A 26,094-nucleotide genomic window follows, 5' to 3' on the forward strand; every position below is an offset into this window, starting at 1 on the left:
AAATTTAATTTTAAAATATACGTTCCGAGAATCAACATTTTAATTATGAAACGGGTGAGAGGTAGTATACATTTGAAAATTAAAAAAAAATAATATAAAATGAAAAAATTATTTCTTTTAGTTTTCTTTTGAATAATAACTCCGTTCATGCGAAAAATCATAGGTTTCATAATTTTGCATAACTTTCCTATGTTGTCTATTTTCAATGATATCTAAAAATTTAGTATAAATTATACTTTCAATATGTATTTTATTAATAAAAAACAGAGGCATTCCACCTGGTAGTAAATTTTTATTTGGAAACAAAATCCATTTAGTTTTTTTCAAAATTGAGCGGATTTTCATTTGATTTAAACAAGTGAGAATTTTTTATTAGCTAAATATTTATATCTAGAAATGAGTTATTGAAGTTATTACGACATTATTGTCAAAAGACTCTGTAGAGATCATTAATATAAATAAGAAATAACAGTGGTCTAAGTGCGGAACCCTAGGAGTAACATTAAGGCTTAACCATAGCATAAATAAAAAAAATTGTTTCTTTACTTTTTGTGCCTACAGTAAAAGCATACTTGATCAATTAAAATATTACAAATAACTTGTAAGTTTTAGATATTTATAGCCTATAATATGCCTATGTTTATTTATTATTATATTATTACTGTACTAAAATTGTATAAATTTGCATTGTCTAAAGTGTTAATGATAAAAATTTTGTTATAAAAAGAAATCTTTTTTATTTTTATTTTATGTCTATTTTTATTTATACATATTAAAATTTAATATTTTGTTATAAAAACATATTTTTTGTAATTATTTTTGTTATTTTTGTTATTTATTTTTTATATGTGTTATATTTCATTCTTTTATATATTTGAATATAGTTTACTTTAGTATATTTCAGTAGTCAATAATTTTAAATATTTACAACTATCAGTAACAATTTTTCAAGTTTTGAAAAATAAAAAATTTTGTTTGCTACTTATTATAAATGTAGATGTGCTGCAAATATAACCATATTTAACCATTGCTACTTATTATAAATGCACCTCTGTACTGACAAATATAACCATATTTAACCATTGTATTGCTTTGGAAAGTGCTCTAAGCTACTTATATTAGACTACACTTAGAGTTTGCTATCCAAACCATATCTCAAATGAGGTATAAAAAGACTCTAACAAATCCAGTGCAGAGCAACTAAAGTAATAACTGAGCTCAAATATCTTTTTTACAAAGAAAGACTCAACATCCTTAAACTAATCACTCTGAAAACCAGAAGGAAATATGGAGATCTTATACAACAGTAAAAATAATACATGGTTTTCAAAAGTTGACTTCTTCACTCCACAAATAATAGTGCCTGCTACTTCACACTACAATATTTGCGTGGAAAAACAGAATGTATCGAACTGTGCTGAACTATTCCATTATTTCACAAACCATGTTGTGAATAGTTGAAAATCATTACTGTTTGAAAATGTTAATGCATTGTCAACAAATACTTTCAAGAACTTTCTTACTGGAAAAGCATAAAATCATTAGCTAAGTAACACAAATAGTTTACCAGGTATACAGAGTATCTTCAGCATAAATGTGTCTAGTGCTGCATATCTTCATTAATTTTGAGACCAAAACAATTTTATTTTTTTTCAAAAATTTAATTTTTTAAAACATTACAACATTATGTAGTTAAGGAAATTAATTATTGAATATAGAAACTTAAACTTAAACTTATGTAAACCTAGCCCTTACCCTAAATCTGATCTTAATCATGACTTTAACCAAACTCTCAGTTGATGTAGCAGCACTCCTACCGGCAGCAAGCTATAAAATAGCCAATATATTTACTTTTCACTTTTCCTAAATGCTGCTTACTGGGACTGCTTTTTCTTAAAAAAGTTTATACTTATGGGGACAATTATTAAAACCAAACTTTTAGTAATACCTAATAGCTAACTTTTGTTCAAGTTATAGATAAATAAGCAACCCCCTCAAGTCTTTATCCACATGTAAATATTTCAGTAAGATATCATTAGTGATATTTTTGTATAGATCATAGTATTCAATATATGTATATATATATATATATATATATATATATATATATATATATATATATATATATATATATATATATATATATATATATATATATATAACCCTCGGAATTAGGGTCGGTTTTTGGCAATGCCAACCTATAAGTGTTTAAGGTCAGCAAAAAATCTCTGACCTTGTTTTTACATTTTATAGTCAAAACTTTGTTTTACATTTCTGCCGACCTTATGCCGACCTCATACAGATTAAGGCCACCAAATTATTGCCAACCTTATTTTTCCTAATTCTGAGGCTGTATATATATATATATATATATATATATATATATATATATATATATATATATATATATATATATATATATATATATATATATATATATATATATATACATATACATATATATAAATAGATATAAACAAATTAGTTTAAGTTTATTATTCATCTATTTGAAAAAATGAATGAGGAAACTGGGGAAAAAAATACGAAGTCAAAATTACGCAATGTGCTTAAAGCCAAACTACTCTCAAATGATGGTTTTGAAGAGAATGAAGCAAATAAGATTGATGATACTGATTCTGAGAGCTGTGATTCAGATAATAAAGGTGATTATTCAAAGGTAATTATTATATTTAATTGTGTAATTGCTTTTTAATTTAAGTTGAATATTATGAATTTATATATATATATATATATATATATATATATATATATATATATATATATATATATATATATATATATATATATATATATATATATATATATATATATATATATATATATATATATGTATATATATATATATATAGCACCACCACCAAAAATTGGTTGAAATTAGAATTTTTAACTATTTTTAGGAGTTTGAAAATCTTTTAAGTACATATTTAAAAGTAAAATGGCTTATAATTTTTATAAAAAACAAAATATACAAGTTTTGATAGATAGTATTCATTTATTAAAAAAAAATTCAAAAAAAAATCAAATAAAACGCGAAATAAATAATAGCACCACAGCTTTAATGTGTACTTTAAAATAAGGAAATATTATGAGATCAATTGTTTTAAACATTTTACAATAAATATTAGTTATTTATTAACATATTAGTATTTGTAGCATGACCTTTATTGGCAATGTCGGCTACACAATGTCTTGGCATCGAGTTAACCAAGGCCTGACATCGCTTTAGTGGAGTTTCGCTCCATGTCTTCTTAACTACGTTCCAAAGTGACTCCTTCATGGTGGGTTTGGCAGCAGCAACCACCTCCTTTATGTCAGCCCACAAATTCTCGATTGGGTTAAGATCTGGCGACTGTGCTGACCACTCCATAATGTTCACTTTATCTCCTCAAACCAATTCTTAGTCTTCTTGCTAGTGTGCTTTGGGTTATTGTCCTGTTGGAACACCCAGGACAATGGCATTTCATAGTCTGCATACGGCAACATCACTTTATTCAATATATCAACATAAACGTGTTGGTCCATAATAGTAGTAATGTGATGATTGGGCCCTACTCCGTAATAAGAAAAGCATACCCATATCATTATACTACAACCTCCATGTTTAATAATTTTGATGGTATATTTTGGATTGTATTCTGCATTCGGCGGTCTTCTGATATACGCCTGAGAGCCTTTTCCACCATAAAGCACAATCTTACTTTCGTCTGTCCATAAAACATTCCTTCATTTTTTGAGTGGCTATTTTGAATGTTTTTTAGCAAATGCAATACGCTTTACAATAGGCTTTTAATCCATTAACTCGCAGACAACTCCGAACTGTTTGAACTGTTGCATCGGTGTTAAAGTCCTTTTTCAGCTCAGTAGCTGTTTTAAAAGGTTCCTTTTTAGCCTGTTGGACTAAGCGATTGGCCAGCAATGTTGAAATAGAACATTTTCGACCACGTGTTTCAGGCTTTTCTTGAAGGTTCATGGCATTTCCTATCATTTTATTGGAACACTCAACTAAACGACCAACTTCTCTATAAGATTTTCCTACTGATATCAACTTTCGGATCAGTTCTCGTTTTTCTGCACTACAATGCTTTCCGCATCCCATTTTTATATGTAAATGTCTCCTACTAATACGCACTAACATAAAACGAATGAAACAGCAAAAAAAAAACCAACGCTTGCTATTTTCACAATTATTTTTACCTTTATCAGAGTATTTTACAACAAAAGAGTGTGTGATGCTATTTTATTTTTCGATCAGAATTGGCATTTTTGTTTAAAATCAAGCAACACCAAGCAGTTTTTTTCCCAAAATGATTTGATTTAGAAAATAAACATGTAAGCTAACATTTTAAACAGCAAAGCTTTAAAAAAAATTTATTTTGCATGGTGTTTTCTTAACAAAAAGGAAAATACGCTTAGTGGTACTATTTTATTATTCGCAACTGTATATATATATGTTCATAATTTATAATTTCTGATTTCTCATGAGTTTTTATTGATGAAAAAACATATATATATATATATATATATATATATATATATATATATATATATATATATATATATATATATATATATATATAATATATATATATATATATATATATATATATATATATATATATATATATATATATATATATAAATTAGTAAAAAACACTTATCTAACTTTAACTTGAAGTTTCACCATTACTGGATCATCAGGAAGAGTTACTAAATCTAAAAAAAAATTCAATTTATAGAAAAAAATGTTTTACAAGAAGTTATAAATTATTATAAAAAGTTTTAATTACTATTTTTTTTCGGTTAACAGGAAGTTACAGAAAGTAATTATTAAATAAATTTCTTTGGAATGAGGATAGTTTGATTTGTTCATTTGTTTTTATAATTTTTTTAAAGGTATTTATTTTCGTGCCTACATTTAGAAATTAATTCAGATTTTTATTTAATAAATTTTCCTGATTTAAATGAGTAATTTATTCAAATTTTTCTTGCAAACATAGCATACAATTTTTGGAAATGTTATTATGGACAGGGGCAGATTTTACCATAGACCATTGTAAATTAAAGTTTTCTTTTTTTCTTTTAAATCCCAAATATATTTTGACAGCATAGTCTCTTTTGAATATTTTTTGTGGTTAAACGATTGTTTGTGGTTGGCACAATGTTTTTTCCATTCCCCTCGGTTAAGCCAATATATTGTTTATCAGGGTTATTTTTTGAGGAAACAATGCACTTGTAAATTACATTTTTTGAAAAGGCATTTTCCATTTAGAAGGCAATCTATTTTTTGTTTACAATTACAATAATCAGTGTTTTTTTCTTTTGTATGTTCATTTTTATTAATTAACGCGTAGTTATGGCCTTTTATAATTCTTTCTAAATTTTTTGTACAACTCTAACTTGCTTTAATGGTATTTCTGTTAAAAATCTTATGTAATTTATTAGAGGGAGGAAAATGTTTGTCTACTAATTTTAGAAAAATTAGTAGGCAAACATTTGGGGGGTTGAACCAAATTATGTTTCTATTTCTATTACGCTTTTTTGCAATTTTCTTTTCAAATTTTTTGAAAACCCCTCAATTACAGCAGAAATTTTAGATAAAACAATAGAATTTGGAAAATCCCATTTAGAAATTACTGAGGACATTATTCGTATAATTAAGCACTGCAGAAAAACTTTACTCTATTTTAATAAGGAAACGTGGAAAAAAAAACTCACGAATGCTTTGATGTAACAATGGGAAGTTACGACGGAACAGAAATTTGCGAATTTGTAGGTTTATATATTTTAAATAACCTAGCTAAAATAATCCAAATTAATCAATTAGGTCTTTATCGCGACGACGGTTTAATAATAATGCATAAAAAATCAGGGCCACAACTCAATAAAATTAGAAAAGATATTATTAAAGTTTTTAAAAACATTGGCTTCCAAATTGAAATAAACATAAATTTAAAAATAGTGAATTTTCTTGATGTCACATTTAACCTCTCAGAAAGTTCTTACAAGCCCTACAAAAAGCCTAATGATGAATTATTGTATATTAATGTGAATTCGAACCATCCCCCTCAAATTCTAAAACAAATTTTCAATTAACAATAGGCTAAACCAAAACTCTTTTAATTAAAATATTTTTAACTCCTCTAACCTGTTTATGAAGATGCTCTTAAAAAAAGTGGCTTTCAAAATTTCGAGCTTATATTTGAAAAGAAAATTGCAAAAAAGCATAATAGAAATAGAAACATAATTTGGTTCAGTTTTCTAACAGCTGCATTTATGGTTAGAAACATTTTTCATTAGTAAAATGTTTTTAACTGTAAATGCAGCTGTTTTGGTTTTTTTTTCGTTAGTAAAATGTTTCTAACTGTATTATACGAAGTGTTTTTTACGATTTTCGTTAAATACATGTTGAATTCATGATAACTTTACCTTGGCTCTTATTTGACAAAATAAAAGACTGTTTTTGTGCCCAGTAATTTTTTTAACTTTCTTGATCTTGCATGGTGTTGGATGTCACCTGTTGTTTTATATGTCTTTAAAGTATATCTGATGCAATTCTCTGAAATTTTAATTTTCTTGTTATTTTTCTGTTATTGATCATTGAGCCATGCTTCATACATATTATTTGCCATTTTGTTGCTTTGCTTACTACTTTTCGACCCATTTTTATGTATATTTACTTTTAGGTCTTATAAAAATATTTAAAGAGGCTTTCAATTTGACTAAACTGGTCATCATAAGTAATTTTATCTAACTTTTACAGGAAATTGTCAAACTAACATATAAATTAATAAAATAATTATGAATTATGCTATCATTAATGCGCTATCATTAATGCGCTAGTCTCAGTACAGTTGGGTTGACAAGAAAGTAGAATGGAATTTAATCAAAAAGTTTATTAGCACCTATTTTTTTTTCACAATCTTTTCAGGTATGTTTTCTGTATTCCTTTGAAAAAAAAAAAATATTAAAAAAAAGTAACTGAATCTGAACATGTGAATATAAGAAATAATTTTCCTGCTGTTCAAAAAAATTAAGTTTTTAGGAAATATGGATGAGTTTTTACAATGTTTTAAAAAAGGAAATTAACTCAATTTTTTACTGTGCCTATTTTTTTTGAAAGCACTGTATATATAATATTATATAATAACATATAAAAAATAGGTTATATTAGATATATATAAATGTATTATGTCATATATATATATATATATATATATATATATATATATATATATATATATATATATATATATATATATATATATATATATATATATATATATATTCATTTCCTGTTATTTCAAGGTTCTATCCTCAGCCATATACTCTGTAATTTACATTAATGATCTTCCAGATACTTTTACATCTGAGGTGGCATTTTGTTTGCTATATTTAAAAAAAAAATCTTTCAATAGATAAGATTATGAATTTTGAAATCACTATAAAATTCTGGTTCTTTTGAGACCCAGGTTAATATACTTTTGGAGAAAAAAAAATCACGGATATGTAGGAGCCAGTGTATAATCAAGGGTCATGGTGGGTGACCTTTTTCAAAAATTAAATAAAACCAATGTCTTTTCAGTTACTTTCAAACCAAAGTTTATCTTTTTTTTTATTGGAAACTAAAGGTACCAAAAAGTCACATCCCCTACCATTTATTCTTATCTTGATAAAAAACCAATACTCTCTAATTGCTTGGAGCGAGCATTTAAGAATGGAACCTCCAAGCAACCTCTTGCTGCAGCATGAGGCTCACAGTGGATGTTGAACTTTAATTCTAGGATTAACTCTTATTCCAATCTTTTTTGGAAACCATTTATCAAGTCCATTGCAAAATAAGCATCTGTTAAGGTTGCATCTCTTTATCGTGCTTGACACTTTCTTACTCTGGATTCTATTCTTAATCTCTGTAAATCTCAAATCCGTCCTTGTATGGAATACTAATAATAAAAAGGGGATCATCCAATGATACCCTTTCTCTTTTAGACAAAACACATTGTAAACATAGTTGGATCTGCTCTTGTTGTAATGTTGCTTCTCTTTCTCTTTTCTACAAATATTATAATGGGCACTGTTCTAAAAAGCTAGTATCTCTTGTGCCATCTACTAATATTCATTCTTGTGTAACTTGTCATTCTATTAAGTCTCATCTTTTCACTGTGACTGTTCTTAAGTGCTCCAAAAACTCTTATTCATCTAGTTTTTTTCCTCAAACATCAGTTCTTTGGAATTTGCTTCCTTCATCTTGCTTTCCTGATTCATATAATTTGCAATCTTTTAAGTTGTCTGTCAATTGTTATCTTGCTCTATAAACTTCATCTTTTCTCTTCCAGTAACTTCTAACTCTAGTGGAAGTTATTCACAGTTAGAATAGTGGTTGCTTGCAGCCATGTTGCAAGTAAAGATGTTTGAAAAATATATATATCGAAGAAGACATTTAATTGTTAAAATAAAATTTTTAAGTTTTTTATAGCTATAGGCTTTTTTTTTATTTTTTTTTTATTTTTATTTATTTATTTTATTTTTATCTCTACAGCAGCACCTTCTGGAATAGTAGGACTGTCTTTCTAAATTTTTTCTTTATTAAGTTTCAGACCATCGGCAGCTTATTTAGACCTGAGAACAATAATAACATAAATATCTCAACCATAGATGACATCTATCTCATAAATATCTTTATCATGTGCAACAATTTTTCCTAATGAAGGAATTCCTTCAACTTTATCAATGCACTAATTTATTTAAAGAACCAACTTGTTTTAAATAGGTTAATAAACCTTCATGTATAGATTATATACTCACTAATAGAAAGTTGTGCTTTCAACATTCGAATACTTTTTGTACAGTTGTAAGTGATCATTATCAACTAATATACACAATGCTTAGATCTACGTTTTGTAAGTTACCACCTAAAAAATTAATATATATATATTGTTTAAAAATTTTTCAAGTAAAAATTTTGCAAACACTCCATAAAAAATTAAATTCTTGTTAGGATATAGATACTTTTAGTGAAATATTTAGCTTATTTCTAAATTTGTATGCCCCTCTTCAGTCTAAAATATTTAAAGGTAATAATAAACCTTTTATAACTAAAGACTTACAAAAAGCAATTATGCTCCGCTCTACATTATATAAAAAATTCCTTAGTGATAAATCTGATATTTTGGCGCTAATGTACAAAAAACAAAGAAATAGGGTAGTAAAATAAAACTGTAAACTAAAGAAAATTTACTTTGGGCAAATTGACACTCTCTTGATTTCAGATACATCTCTCTGGAAGTTAACTAAACCTTTCCTTTCAGATAAATCAGGTAACTCTAATGAACATATCACTTTAGTTGAAAACGGTAACATCAACTCTGACAACTCTTTATTGACTAATATTTTTAATAACTTTTTCATAAACGTTGCAGTGCCTTCTGGTAGTACAAACTCCATACATTCATCTTTATTCTCTTGCTCTATAGACCCAGTTAATGCAGCTATCAAAAGGTATTTTGATCATCCCAGTATAATAAACATAAAGAAAAAATTTAGTACATGTACACAAAGTTTCCAGTTCCGTCAAATCACACCTGATGATATTACAAATATCATCAGGTGTTATTATTCATAAGGTCTATGAATAATAAGAAAAAGACTAATATACCAACTTTCATTTTAAAGTTTTATATTGTTCACTTTAGGGACAGTCTTACAGATTGCATAAATAATAGTATCCATGATAGTGAATTTCCGCCATTTCTAAAAATGGCTGATGTTATAACATGTTTTAAGAAGAATGACCCATCTGATAAGTCGAATTACCGTTCAGTTAGTATTTTACCAGCCCTTTCTAAAGTTTTTAAAACTATTTTATATGAACAAATCTTAATATTTATTGAGCCTAGGTTTGATAAACTCAGCATGCCCTTTTTTTGTTACTTAATAAGTGACATGATTGTATTAATAATAGAGATGTTGTTGGATCAATATTAATAGACCTCTCAAAAGCATATAACTATATCCTGCATGATTTACTAATTGCTAAATTAGATGCCTATGGTTTTTCAAAAGAAAGTCTTAATCTCATGCTATCCTATATTTGTGGCTGTAAACAAAGGGTAAAAATAGGTTCTTCTGCCTCAAATTAGGCGGATATGTTATCTGGAGTGCCTTAAGGGTCAATCCTTGGACCTATTTTGTTTAATATCTTTATAAATGATTTATTTTGATTTATTAAAGATACGAAACTTTGTAATTTTGCTGATAACACTATCTATGCTTGTGATTATAGCTTTGAGAATTTTTCGTTTGCAAAAAGAAGCAACAAATACCATCAATTGGTTTCAGTTAAACTCGATCATTGCAAACCCAAATAAGTTCCAAATTTTTTTACGTTAAAATTGGCTTAAAAAACATAAAAAATCTATCGCTAAAAATAGGTAATATAAGGATTTTTGCCTCCGGTAAGGTAAAACTACTTGGTATAACAATTGATAAAGATCTAAAGTTTGGGGAACACATTAAACAGTTATGCAGTAAAGCTAATGGTAAATGTTTCACATGACGTGATAAATCTATTTTGCTGTTTAATGCTTTTATTTTATCTAACTTTTCTTATTGTCCTCTAATTTGGATATTTTGTTCAAAAAAAATATGACAAACAAATAAATAAAATTCATAAAAAAGCTCTAAATATAGTCTATAAAAGATTTGATTTGTCTCTGGATGAATTATTAAATTTTGATAATAGTCCAAGAATCCATCTAAGAAATTTGAGATTTCTTTTGAAGGAAACGTTTAAATCTATTAGTTGTCTAAATCCAATATTTATGAAAAATCTTTTCACTTTAAAAAATCTTACGTATAGACTCCATTGTAGCAAAAAATTCATTCTACCTCCTAAAGGCTCAATTCTATATATAATGATATAAGGGGTAAACAGATTCTATCTGTTGACCAGCCTTGCACCCCTTCTTCATCTATTAGGCTGGCGCAGATGTATTTTTAATATATTGTTTCCAGTTTAGGATGTTGAATGCTGGATCTTCTTGACTCAATGCATGGGTTTTGCTTGTGTCTCTGTTTTTATGACGAGGCAACTCATTCTATTATCTCCTAATGAGGGTACAGCTCTAAAACTCAGTTTTATGGTTCTGAGGCCGGCTGGTAGTCAGGTTTCCCGAACTCTGTGGTAGCTCTCAGAGAGGCTGATTCCATCAACGGCTGAAAAAAATCAAAGTATTGACAATGCCATGTTGCGCATGGATGGTGTCACTGTTTGTACTTTTGGTGTGCTTTGCGGAGGCCACATTTGGAGCCTTTTGTTACGGCTTAGGGTTTATTAGTAGTAATGAGGCATTTGCTTGGGCTATCAAACGGTGATCTGAGTACTATCTATGCTTTGATTCAAGTTCTTCAATCAAATTTAAAAATGAATGAAGTACCAAAAACTATAAAACACAAAAAACCATCATCATCACCAAGTTCTCTAAACCTATCATTCACTAATATTCGTGGTCTTCGAAGTAACTTTTCTTCTGTTGAGTCTTATCTCTTGCAAAGTTCACCAGACCTACTTGCTCTTTGTGAGACTAATTTGAGTTCAGCTGTCTCATCTTGTGATCTTAGTGTTGATGGTTATCTTCCTCTAATTCGTAAAGACTCCAATAGTCACATGCTTAGCCTGGGCATTTACATCGTAAGAATTCACCCATTTGTCGTGAAACTAGGTTTGAATCCACAGACTATTCTTTCATGTGCTTTCGTTTAGCACCACTTCACTCTATTGCCTTTCTCTTTGTTCTATATCGCTCTCCTTCATCTCAAGACTTCACTCTTTTTGACGTTATTTCTGATCATATTGACCAAGCCCTCTCTTTATCCATCAGCTAATATAGTTGTTGTCGGTGACTTTAATGCTCACCACTTTGAATGGCTTGGCTCTAATGTCAGTGACTCTGCAGGCATTAAAGCCCACAACTTTTGCCTTTCTCAATCTCTAACTCAAATAGTCAATTTTCCAACTCGCTTTCCTGACAACCCGAATCATCTACCTTCTCTACTCGACTTATGTCTTGTTTCTGATCCTAGTCAGTGCTCAGTTTCTCCACATTCACCCTTAGGTGCTTCTGATCACAGTTTGATCTCTCTAAAACTAATATATCATACTTCTTCATCACCTGAATCCCCCTATTATCGAACCTCTTACAACTACAGTAAAGCTGACTGGGATTCTTTCCGTAATTTTTTTTGTGATGGCCCTTGGGTAGAAGTCTTTCGTCTTCCTGTCCACAAATGTGCTTCTTACATAACTTTGTGGATTCAGGCTTGCATGGAATCTTTTGTTCCCTCTCAACGATTCCAGGTCAAGGCTCACTCTCCTCCATGGTTTTCCTCACACTGTGCTGCTGCGATTGCCAATCCAAACCGTTACTTCCATATTTATGAGCGAAACAATTCTCCAGAAAACAGACGTCTGTTTTTTACTGCTAGAAACAATTGTAAAAAGGTTTTGTCTAACGCCAAAACTCGATATTCTCAGGTCATGAAATCTCGTATCTTATCTCAAAAATTAGGCTCTCGTGACTTCTGGAGAATCTTTAATAATATCAATAATAAGGGCAAATCTATAGTTCCACCTCTCTTGTATGGTTTAGACTTTGTCACGTCACCTAAAGACAAAGCTGAATTGTTTGCTAAAAACTTTTCATCAATATCATCTCTTGATTCCACTAGTTGCGTTCTACCTGATATTGTCAACAAACAGGTTGATCCATTGCTTGACATTCATATCACTCCAGCATCTGTATCTAAAGTGATTTCCTGCCTAGACTCTTCTACTGCTTGTGGCCCGGACAACATACCTGTTATTGTCTTGCAGAAGTGTTCTCCGGAGCTGTCGTCTATACTCTCAAAACTATTCAACAAGTGCTTATAAGAGTCTTGTTTTCCAGCCTGCTGGAAAGCGGCATCTGTGATCCCTATCTTCAAAAATTCTGGAGAGCGATCTGATTCGTCTAACTACCGTCCCATAAGTCTTCTTTCTATCTTTAATTAACAAACACTTAATTTCTCATCTTGAATCTAATAACTTACTTTCTGATCATCAATATGGATTTCGATCTTCTCGTTTGACAGCTGATTTGCTAACAGTAATAACTGACAGGTTTTATCGTGCATTAGATGAAGGTGGAGAGGTTAAGGCCATTGCTCTTGACATTTCAAAAGCTTTTGATAAAGTTTGGCATGCTGGTCTTCTCCATAAGCTTTCTTCTTATAGTGTATCCGGCAACATCTTTAAGATCATTGAATTCTTCCTTTCCAATCGTAGCATAAAAGTTGTCCTTGATGGACAACACTCTTCTTCTTATTCTGTAACTTCAGGAGTTCCTCAAGGTTCTATCATTGGCCCTATGCTCTTTTTAATTTACATTAACGATCTTCCAGATATTCTCACATCTAAGGTGGCATTGTTTGCTGCTGATACTACCATTTATTCTTGACATGATAAGAAACCAACACCCTCTGATTGCTTGGAGGGGGCATTTGAGCTTGAAAAGGATCTCACTTCTGCTACAGCATGGGGCTCACAGTGGCTGGTGAACTTTAATTCAGATAAAACTCAATTTTTTCAGCCAATCGTTATCGCAATAATTTAGATCTTCCTATATTTATGAACGGTGATGTACTCGATGAGTCACCTACTCTTCATCTTCTAGGATTAACTCTTACTTCCAATCTTTCTTGGAAATCATATATCAAATCAGTTGCAAAATTAGCATCTACTAAGGTTGCATTTCTTTATCGAGCTCGTCACTTTCTTACTTCGGATTCTATTCTCTATCTCTATAAATCCTAAATCCGGCCTTGTATGGAATACTGTTGCCATATCTGGGGCGGATCTTCTAATGATGCCCTTTCTCTTTTAGACAAGGTGCAAAAACGCATTGTAAACATAGTTGGACATGCTCTTGCAGCCAACCTCCAACCATTATCACATCGTCATAATGTTGCTTCTCTTTCTCTTTTCTAAAAATACTAAAATGGGCACTGCTCTAAAGAGCTAACGTCTCTTGTGCCATCTACTAAAATTCATTCTCGTGTTACTCGCCATTCAATTAAGTGTCATCCTTTTTCTGTGACTGTTCCTAAGTGCTCCAAAAATGTCTAGTTTTTTTCCTTTAACATCAGTTCTTTGGAATTCTCTTCCTTCATCTTGCTTTCCTGATTCATTTAATTTGCAATCTTTTAAGTTGTTCGTCAATCGTTATCTCGCTCTACAATCTTCATCTTTTCTTTTTCAGTAACTTCCAACTTTACTTAGTGGCTGCTTGCAGCCTTGTTGGAAGCGAAGATGTTAATATATATATATATATATATATATATATATATATATATATATATATATATATATATATATATATATATATATATATATAATGATTCTAACAAAAATTGTAAAACTAATGAATAGTGGTGTTCAAGAAAATAAAATTTTCAAAACCAGATACACAAGAAGCCAAATTTGGGGCAAATATAAAAAAGATGCGATTACAAAAAAAAAAATTGCAAAAATATTGACGTTTACCTTGTACTCAAGTGGCAAAATACCCAAACTGTTCCTAAATTATTTGGCTTTGAGTGCATGGTAAATCTCAATATTTTTTTTTTCTAATGTGATCATAATGTTCCAAATTTTTTATTTAGATTGTTGTGTATCTTGGATTTTTCATAAGTGTTGTTTAAAGTAAAAAAAAGATTTTGCATTATTTATGCAAAATCTTTTTTTTAAACAAATGGCTTTATAAAATAGAAATAGGTTTTTTTTTTAATTCTCACCCTTTTGTTTGTTGTAGTGACAAATAGACGAATGTGGGAGCGTTTGTTAAAAAAGACTGAAAAACAAACGTCGCTTTTCTTTACTTTTACTTATGCAATTGTTGACGTTCACTTAAAATTTTCAAAAACAAATGCATTACTTGAACAATCTTTTTTCCAAATATTTATATTATTAATATTATAAAAATTATTATTATAAATTATAAATTATTATAAATTATTATAAATTAAGATTATAAAAATCACATATTTAAAATAAAAAAGCTATGAGTTATTAAAATTTAAAACGCGTTTCAAAGACTTCAAAAGAAATCACGCTATAATATTCAATAGTGTTATTTTTAAGTATAATAACTAAGTACGCAATAGAAGAAAGTAATTATGTTTTAGCATGGTTTTTACACATGTTTCCAAGGTTGTAAACACGTTTAAAGAAGATGCAAGATTTTGGTTAAAATGTATTCATTTGCAATTACTTTAAAAGAAACCATGCTAAAACATTTTTGCTTACTTCAATAGCATGCTTTTTATTTTAAGTTTTCTTATTATCATTAAAGTGAAGTAATGTTTGTTTGCACACTAAAAACACTTTAAAGTTTTGAAAAGATTTTTAAAGTTTTGCTAAAATATATATAACCTAATAGAATATATAGAACTATTATGTTTATTATAATTTTCTTTTTTTATATTGTGTTTAACAACACCAATTAAATGATATTTTTATTATTAAATTAATTATATTAAGTAATTATTAATTAATCATATTAAGTATTTAATAATAACTTAATATAATATCTTATTAAAAACTTAATATATTATTATTTTTAAAGGTATTAAAAAAGATATACCATAACAACTTTTATTTTATTTTTAGTTCCCTTTGATTTTATTTTATTCAAGTTTATACGTTTTTTTATAAGTAAATAAATTTAACAAACTAAATTGAGAAATATTCACTATTTTTTACTAATGGATAAAAGTTACAGTCATTAGGTTATTTTTTTACATTACATATTAGTTATCATTAATTTGAGCGCACTTTGGTTTTAATATTTCAAATTTTTCTTGTGCAAATGCATGCAAAATAGTTTTCAAGTAATAAAAAGTTGATAAAGTTCAATCTTTGATCTAATAACTTAATAACTAAAAAAAAAGTTATTTGAAAATAAAACCTCCCACATAGTTAAAAACTATGTTTTATAAAGTACATTTTATCTAATTAAAATCTACAGACCCAAAATGGGTTAACATATGTTTTCAAGCCATTTCGGTCAAGCCACTGTAATGTGGAAATGTATATATACATTTACACAGAAATGTATATATACATTTCTATTAATATGTATTAGATCATTTTCTTTATTAAAATAAGGAATAACAATGGCAAAAATATGAAAACAAACATTTATATTGCTTTTTTTGATTCAGAATTTGATAAATGCAGTTAAACTGTTGAAATATAAAAAGAACATAAAAGCTAATAAAATTACTAGTTTCATCACACAACTCAAAATAATCCAATGTGAATTTTTTTTTCTTCTAATATTTTTAGTTTATTCTTTTGCATCATCTTCTTCCAGTTTTTTAAATACTGATTCACCACTTATCACCATAGGCTACCACTACAAAACCTCCAAAATTGACGGTTGTACCTAGAATTCGACCCAGCCCAAAAACCCCAAAACCGTCCAGGATAAAAAAAGTTTTTTTTTAAAAATATAAATAAACGAACTTATCTAATTATTATACCATATTCACAAGTGATAAAAACATTTTTTTTTTTTTTTTTTTTTTTTTTTACAAAAAAAAAAACAAAGTTTTAAACAACAGAAACCGGAAACATCATATATTTTTCAAATGCATTGACTTCATGAAAATGTCATGTGAGAAGACTGACACAGCGCATTATGTTCACATTATTAGTAACAGCTCCTGCAAATATTTGTTTAAAAACTCCACAACTATTTCCATTGAGTTGTTGAGGTGCATTAAAAGCAACTTTGTCCCTAACTCTAAATTTATTAGTAACAGATGACCGTAATATCATATATCTCAGAAACATATCATGCTTCGAAGTATTACCGCCATAAAGAGAATCCGCAAACCCTACTGTTTTATCAAGAGTGTTGGCAATTAAGAGTGTCCAGTGGTTGTTAATGTTATTATGTGGTCTGGACCCCTCCCTTCCCCTCCCCCCTCCCCCACTCACTAAGGTGAGGGTGAGGAGGAAGGGGTTTGGGGTGGCACCAATCAAAGGGGTAAAAAGGGCAATTAAATTACTAAAAGTTAGTTGAATTTGATTGGTGCCACCCCAAACCCCCTTCCCCCTCCCCCACCCTCACCTTAGTGAGTAGGGGGGGGTTCAGACCACATAAACACCACTGATTACCTATAATAAAATAGAATTTAAAAAAATAATGGTTTCATTTTGAAATTAATTTAGATATTTAGGTATTAGGACCTAAATATCTAAATTAATTTAGAGACCTTTATTTGAACTATAATGAAGGTCTCTAAAAAGTTACTGCCCCCTTTATTTGTGCCCCTATCTACTATATATCTTTGAAAATATATTAGTATATGTTTTTGTTGTTTTTCTAGATAGATTTTTTGTTACAAGTAAAATTATAAGTAACTAAAAAAATTAAAAACAAACAACAAAAAAATAACATTGAGATGTTTTGAGATCTCAAGGTTGGAGTTATATAGGTTATTTGTTATTTTTAAGTTTTTTCCATATTTTGGTGTTTTAAGTGTATTTTTTTAACTCAACATCAAAAAAGCTTTATAAATGTTTTTTATATTTTTGCCCTGTTATTTCTCATTCTATTAAAGAAAATGCTTTTTTTTAATTTCATGGAAACCAGGTCAATTTTAAAATTAGTTTGAGAACCATTCAACATTTTGGATTAGTTTTCTATTTAAACTATTCTTTGTAACATGCAATAGGCAAATAAGTCTGAAGAAAAAAGAAAGATCCCATGAAAATATAAAGACCCATGAAAATATAAGAACCCATGGTTCAAAATTTCTCAAAATTCTGATGATTTGGTATGTAGTTAAACTAGTGAAAAGGGTATTTAAAAAAAGAAGTGTATGTAAAAAAGTGTAGCTATGGTATGGGCTTCAACTTTAATTTTTTGATCTTGTGGCCCTTGTTCCTGCTCCAGCTTTTTAGCCTTAACTCCAGCTTTTTAACTTTAATTTTAACTTCTTAAATATCTTTCAATTTATTTATATGTATAATATACATTGTATATTATATGAATTGGATAAAGATATTTGAGGTTTTGCTTCAATTAACTTTTTCATAGCTTCATGAAAACTTCATGAATAAAATTCAAATAACTTTATTTAATTCATATAATATACAATGTATATTATACATATAAATAAATTTAAAGATATTTAAAAAGTTAAAATTAAAGTTAACCACGGCTGTGGAGTTTGAGTCGCTAAACAAAATTGAGACTCCAAAAAGTAAAACTTCTTGGTATTGCACGTGCATGTACAAAATATTTAACCTTCAAAGAATTTTTCATATATTTAGCAAATTTAAATTAAAAAATTTTAATTATCGCATAATATTTTTATAAGAATTCAAAGAATTTTTCAAAAACTTTGCCTTGGAGTCAGAGTTTTTACTCTAAAAATTTCAACGATTGGAGTTAAAGTTAGTAATTTTTTTTATGACTCTGCACCTCCAGCTTTTTAACTTCAACTCCATCTTTTTAGCTTTAATTTTAACTCCTTAAATATCTTTAAATTTATTTAAATGTATAATATAAATTGTATATTCTATGAATTAAAGAAAATTATTTGAAGTCTTGTACGCAATTGACAATTATATCATTTTTAATTTTTATTTATTACAAACACAAAAGGAATAAGCTCTAAATACATTATATTTAGTTGTGCATTTGTATTAATCGTTAAGATTTAATTGTACATTTATGTTGCTTACATTTAGTTGCACTTACTAACTAGTAAGCCTTTTAGACTCAGTCACACATCATTGAAGTTATGTGACACATTGAAAAATTTCACCAGGTGTTACTGTAAACTATTAAGTATGGAAAGTATATATTTTTAGGTATTTTTTGTTATAATATATACCATAATATTCAAGAAATAGTTATGAAGGTCAATCAAATATTTACCCAAGAAGTTGTGATAATTGTTTGTTTAGTTCAAGTTTTTTTGCCAAAAAAATTTTAAAGGTGAATGTCATCCTTAGATCATGGCAAGTTTACTCAGAAGTGAATAAAATATTCTTTTTCTGTTGTAAACTATTTAACAATACAGATATTTCCTTTGCGAGAACAGGTGACTAGATGACTTTCACCTCCTTTTAAAAAAAAGATATTTAATGCACCAGTTAAATAGTTTATAAATATTCTATAAAATGGGAAAGTTGTAAAGTTTTTTTTTTGTATGAACCAAAATGGAAGCAGGAATTTTAAATTCTTATGGTAAACAGTAATCAAAGTCCAAATTATTTTGTACTATGCAAAAAGTTAGTCTTGTGCATATATGGAAAAAGCAGTTGCTGTATGTCTCTAACATTTTGACATCTCAAAAAATATAAAAAATAATTAAAAAATTGAATAAAAAAGGAATAAAAAAGCAGTTAATAAGTCAAAAAAAAATTTTTTTTATTAAAAAAGGTTTATTTTTTATTAAAAAGGGTTTTATTTTTATAAAGTTATAAGTTTATAAATTTTTAATTTGAGATAAAACTAAAATTTTGTATTTAATTCTCCATCTGCCATTATCTATAGCTGATTACCTTTTAAATTTGTATCCAGTAATCCGGTATCCTTTTAAAACAAATCCCTTTCACTTTTTTAGATAGGGAGGAGGTAGGCAATGATACAATAGTTTGTCATTGAGACATATGTTATGTTTGTGCTCATTGCATTCATTTAATTATGTATTTGTATTAATTGCTTGTTTTTCAAAGGATGCATCAAACACTCCACTTGAGGAGAGAAGAATCAGAAATCGTTTAGCAGCAAGAAAATGCAGAGAAAAAAGAAAGCAAAGAATATGGAATCTAGAGAAGGTAAAAATTAAAATTAAAAAAGTATTTTTTTACTAATTTTTTCATAAACACTTTTTCTGCTTTTTCACCATATTTTTAAATCTTTTATCTTTTATTTAAAGTTTTTTTTTAAACTACAGTTGAAAAAAACTAACGAAAATCTTTATTGTGATAAAATAATTTTTTTAAACATTGTGAAAATTATTTATTTGTTTATTTTAATTTCTTCAAAGCTAAATTTAAATTTTTAATTTTTAAGACCATATTTAATTTAAAGTTCTTTACTAAAAAAATAAACTATTTAACTGTTTGTTTTTTTTTAATCAAAAAAATAAATTAAAATTAAAACAAGTTCCCCAATAATTAATTTAATGCCAATAAATGGCACATAAAAATAATTTGAAATTGAACTCTAACCTGAATGGTTTGGTTAAAAGGTCTGACTTTAAATGAACCAGTAGGAGGAGGGTTTGTTGGCCAGGGGTCCCTAACTTTTTTCTAAAATCCTCTTTTTTTTTTTTTTCTGGTACCGCTGGGTACAACACTGATAACTAAATATTAAACTATCAGAAATAGTTTACGCCAATAAATTGTTATTAAGTCCTACATGAAAGTATACTAAGAAAGCAGAAAGCACTAATAGTCTTTTTTGGAGCTTGGGTTTGCAGAGGGGTTGCAAACTTTTTTATCATTAGTAAACTCTAAAAAAAAAAATTAATTTTAGTATAAAGAAATTGTAATGGATTGTCTTTTTGAAGATAGGTTACAATTTTATTTTTGTGGCGATGAGCTTGGCTGCAAAGAAGATATGTTTAAACAATTGTTAAGCATATAGTCATAAGATGGTCAATTGTTAAGCAAATAAGATGGTCGTATACAATTTTTAAGTATTTATAATTATTTTTGTCTTGGAAATAAATAAAACAAATTTAGTATATTTTCCTCTTAACAATTCTAAAACCTTTAAATTTCTTCATATTTTTATCTAAAAAATTTTTTTGAAAGTATTCCTATAACATTTTCCATAAGCAAAACATCTTTTTAACATCAAAAATATCAAAACATCTTTTAAAGCTATTTTACTTAATAAAGTATATTATTGTGTTAAAAATTTGTTAAACATAAATTTTAATGTTGTAAAATAAATAAATTTTAAATTTGTTAAACATAAATTTTAATGTTGTAAAATAAATAAATTTTAAATTTGTTAAACATAAATATTAATGTTGTAAAATAAATAAATTTTAAATTTGTTAAACATAAATTTTAATGTTGTAAAATAAATAAATTTTAAATTTGTTAAGCATAAATTTTAATGTTGTAAAATAAATAAATTTTAAATTTGTTAAGCATAAATTTTAATGTTGTAAAATAAATATATTTTAAATTTGTTAAGCATAAATTTTAATGTTGTAAAATAAATAAATTTTAAATTTGTTAAGCATAAATTTTAATGTTGTAAAACAAATAAATTTTAAATTTGTTAAACATAAATTTTAATCAGCTAAAAAAATTTTGTTTTTACTACAACCTTTAAATTCAGAAGTCATGATGTTTGATTACAAATATATTATATATATATTTCTTCAAATATTTATATTTATATTTCTTCAAATATGTATATTTTTCTTCAAATGTGATAGTAAATTCTGCATCTATTTTACAAATTAGTCTATTAGTAAAAATATACAAATTACATATTATTATAACTTTCTTCAAGTACGATTGTGATAGTAAACTTTACATCTATTTTACAAATTAGTATATTTTTCTTTAAATGTGATAGTAACCTTTACATCTATTTTACAACTTTACAACTTTGGAATTTGTTTTTTTCTATTAGTTAAATCTACTGTTCTCAGTTTCTCATTGTTTTCTTTTAAGTTTCTCTTTTCATCTTGTACTTCTTTAGTATCAAATTTAACAGATTTTTGCTACGAACTTGTAGCTGAATTATATTCTTTTTGTGATTTTTTTAATGATGGTCCTTTGGATGATGTATTTAGTCTGCTAATTATTGCACCTCTTACATCATTACCTGGATTTAGACATGCATGGAAGCTATTATTCCTTGTTGGTTTTAAGTCAAGCATCACTCTACTCCATAATTTTTTCCTTCAAATTCAACTGCTATTTCTAATGTGTTTTAGATATTAGTGTGTTTTAGATTTAAGGCAACCAACCAGTGTGTTCTATCTGACATCTTGAGAAATGTTACAATATCAAAATGTTTCTAAAATATTTAACAACTTAAACTACCTGATGCTTGAAATTGTTTTAATAGATTAATCAGACATCTTAACTAAATGAAGATCTTTACAAAAATAGATTATCTCCAGTTTTCAATTGTTGTCAAATTATTTTTGACATGTTTGCTGTGTTATCAGAAACTGCACTGCACACTTTACAACCAAAATGTTTTTTCTTTTATTTATACAATTAACTGCTACATCAACCAAATTGTCAGAAATATGTGAATGATCATATTTATATCATATTAATTATATCAGCATGATATATATCTTAATCAGTTGTTGTTACTGTTGCACAAACTATACTGGCTATTGAGGATTTTGCTCCAGTCATCATTACTTATGATTACAGGCTGATTATGAAGCAAACCTAAATACTAATTAAGCTTTCTTGTGAATGGTATCTAGTAATTTTTCACTTATGTCAATTTTATTAAGGTGGTCGTCTGGTAAAAAAATATTTAAAAAATCAAGTTTTTGTTAATAGTCCAGTTTAAAGGAAAAATTTGTGCTCTTTTAGAAAATATATACTTTTAAACATTTTTTTGACTAAATTTTTCAAAAATTTAATTCCTGTAAAGACATGTACTAGCCTTTTCCCTTAGCAACGCCTTTAGCAACAATCATTTTTGGTTGTTTTAGGCCAAAACTAATAACCAAACTTGTAACAACCTTTTTTGAGAAAGGCTTGTCTAAATACAATTCAAAAGGTGGTATTCCTGAAGTCATTAAAAAAGAAATTGAAAAGGTTTTTATTGATTTAAGTAATGATGAGCTTTTATCGCGGTGCTTACAAGGCACAAGCCAAAATGCAAACGAAGAGTTTAATCAGATTCTCTGACGGAAATGCCCAAAATATACATTTGTTTCAAAAGATGTACTAGAAATGTGTACGTTTTCATCAGTAGTAAGTTTTAATGATGGATATTTAGCTCTAGCTAATGTTTTGAAGAATCTTTGTTTAACACCAGGAAAATATTTTATTGATTATGCTTTAGTATTTGATAGTAAAAAAGTCAAAAATATACAAAAAAAATCAACAGATACTGTAAAGAACAAAAGAAAAAAGTTAAGAGCTATAAGGAAAGGATTTATTGATAAAGAAAAACACCAGGAAGGAGGAGATTTTATTCTAAAGGATCATTTTAATTATTTTATTTTTATTTTGTTGGTTTTCTCCGTTTGTGATATTTCAGACCTAAAACACAAATATTTCAGCTTCTATAAATCATTTTTGAATGAAATTTTCAGGGTTTGTTCATCTGTGTATAAGTTAGTATGTGAACCAGAATCTAATTAATTCTTTGAGCATTTTAGGAAATATGGGTTGGTTTTTGTTGAGCTTTACCCCTTTTTTAATTTCCTCAAATACGTAAAGCTGCCATTATGGATCTAAACATAATTATAAATTTTTACTGGTTCACATACTAATTTTATATATATCCTGCATTTTTTTTTTTTTTTTTTTTTTTTTTTTTTTTTTTGTCATACAAATATAACTTCTTAATGTTGAAAAATAAAATAAACTTTCCCCCAAATTGTATTTTTGATTTTTTTACCAGACGACCAGCTTAAAGGGGTTATATCCTGAGCATAAGAAATGGGTTGTTTTGATAAACTTTAAAACAGTCAACCATTCTTAAAAGAGAGTTAGTGACATTGATCATTTTTTTGACAAAAGTTCTCATCTTGAGTATTTTTAAAAATATTTATCTACACTTGTGTGCTTTCTTGTTTGAAATACCAAACCTTGCATTTGGTACGACTTATATTTAGTTATTATATTTATTTATATTTATTATATTTAATATAAATATAATATAAATATAAATAAATATAATAACTAAATCTAAAAGTTAACTAGTTATAAATAAAAAAGGTAGGTCTCACTCAACCCCATGATTTCTCATTGATTTCAAGTTAGGACTCACTCAACCACATGCTTGGTCTCACTTTTTCAACCACAACTTTGTCATAATTTTATCTATATTAGAGATTCCTGATAATATTACCCAAAACACTGCTATCTTTTTGAAATCTGGAAAAGTCTTCTGTTGATTACTGTCTTGCTTTTTGACCATATCTTATCTATTTTATTTTTCCCATTTTCTAAACAACTTTTAAATTAAATGTGTTATTCTATTACTTTGTTGAGTTTGCATTTAAAAACATTTAAAATTTGTTAACTTAGTAATTTTTGGATGACATATTTTATTTATAACTTGTCATATTTTATTCAAAAAACTTCAACAAAACTTAGCAATATTATAACTCAGTTGTTATATTTATATTTAAAAGTTTCAACAAAACTTAGCAATATTATAACTCAGTTATTATATTTAATATAAAATTCAGTATTGAGAAAAAAAAAAAGGTTTTGGGAGTAGTGAATAGCAAAATAGTAAAGCAAAGAAAGTGAGATAACATTTTAAATATTTTTTGTTCATAGATATGCAGCTCGCTTGAAGAACGTATAACAGCATTGCATAAAGAAATAGCTGGCCTAGACAATCAAAAATCAAGTTTGAGCAAACTGTTACAGAATCATGCGTGTTGCCGCTTTGTTACCTCAAAAAATATGTTTGTTTAATAATCGTAATTAAGTATTGCCACTTTGCTACCTCAAAAAATGTTTATTTAATCGTAATTATGTGCTATTGTTTTAATTTTCTAAACAAAAAGATGATGTTAATAGCGTTTTATATTCATAAAAAATTTTTATACAAAATCTGTTAAATATTGATACGAATTATAATTAGACGGTGTTATGCAACCTTCAACGTGTTTAAAATCTTTATAATAAGACTTTTTGATTCCGTTTATCCAATTGTGGTTGTCGTTTATAAGAAAACGAGCAAAGATCGATAATATTAAAGCAGTTTTTGTTTAGACATTTAAAAATTAAAAGCCTTTGTTATCTTAGAAAGTTTTGAGCAACCATTTCTTCTCCACTCATAAAGTTAAAAACACATTTGCCTCAAAAATCTTTGTTGGTTAATTTTTTGTTAAATAATGCCGTTCAATTCAATCACTATTAAAAGTTAAATAAGGTACAACTTGGGGGTCCTACGTCTTCAAGTCATTCAGTTGAGGTTTGTGTAACATTTTTTTTATTATTTTGCAACGAGTTTTTAGGAAAAAAAACATTTTTACAAAAAAATTAAATGCTTCTATTTAAAAAATATTTTCTGTAATATATCATTTTTGAAAATTATATATTTTTAAAGCATTTAGCGTGATTTATATCGCTATTTATAAAGCAAAATTTAATTTATAACGCCTTGTGTTTACCATGACTATGTCATTCAAAATATAACAATAAAATGTCTTCCGAAACAGGTTTTATTAGTGTGTTTTCCACAATCTTAACTATTACAGGTGAGGTTTGAAAATGGACAAACCATTAATAAATGGACAAAAAAATATATATTTTTTAAAGTTATGTTGAAAGATAGCAATTACTTTACGAAGAAAATTTTAGAAGACTTGGATTAAGAAAAATTAGAAACCGACGAGTGAAAGGTAACCTAATTCAAAATCGAATGTTGTTATAATGTATCTAAGTTCGTCCACTATTTAGTACCTTTAGTACTCTACGTTGCACTAAAGGTAATTAGACCTATTAGACGAGCGGGGGCGTTATTTGGTACCTCAGAGTGAGTTATCAAGTCAAGTTAGTAAGTCTGTTTTTAAAAAGTTTTAAATGATCTTATTTATATTTTAAAAATAAAATTTTGTCCAAAATAAATTTTCCCATTTTAAAATAACGTAGATCATACTTTCAAATAACATTTCAATTTATTCAACGAATAATCATTTTATAGGACTGGGTTTATAATATATAATACATACATCGTTAATTACAAAGCAATTAACGATGTGATCTACATTTGTATTTTAAATTAAATTAACATTTCTTTTTTACTGTATTTACTTGACCCAAGTTAGATT

General features: G+C 27.4%; 1 protein-coding gene across 1 annotated transcript; it reads left to right on the plus strand.

Annotated features, from left to right (window-relative positions):
• The first annotated feature begins 2,462 nt into the window (after positions 1-2,462).
• LOC105845338 (activating transcription factor 3) lies at positions 2,463-25,479 on the plus strand. Its single transcript, XM_065805586.1, has 3 exons — positions 2,463-2,677; positions 19,811-19,912; positions 24,593-25,479. Exons 1-3 carry the CDS (start codon positions 2,516-2,518, stop codon positions 24,731-24,733), a joined length of 405 nt encoding a protein of 134 aa, XP_065661658.1. The 5' UTR covers positions 2,463-2,515; the 3' UTR covers positions 24,734-25,479.
• The last annotated feature ends 615 nt before the right edge of the window (positions 25,480-26,094 follow it).

The sequence above is a fragment of the Hydra vulgaris genome, chromosome 09 (assembly GCF_038396675.1).
Source record: "Hydra vulgaris chromosome 09, alternate assembly HydraT2T_AEP".
Classification (NCBI taxonomy): Eukaryota; Metazoa; Cnidaria; class Hydrozoa; order Anthoathecata; family Hydridae; genus Hydra; species Hydra vulgaris.

Coding starts and splice junctions, on each gene's coding strand:
- LOC105845338 (XM_065805586.1), top strand. CDS start 2,516: ATGAATGAGGAAACTGGGGAAAAAAATACGAAGTCAAAATTACGCAAT. Junction 2,678..19,810: donor ATAAAGGTGATTATTCAAAG/GTAATTATTATA, acceptor TGTTTTTCAAAG/GATGCATCAAACACTCCACT. Junction 19,913..24,592: donor GAATATGGAATCTAGAGAAG/GTAAAAATTAAA, acceptor TTTTGTTCATAG/ATATGCAGCTCGCTTGAAGA.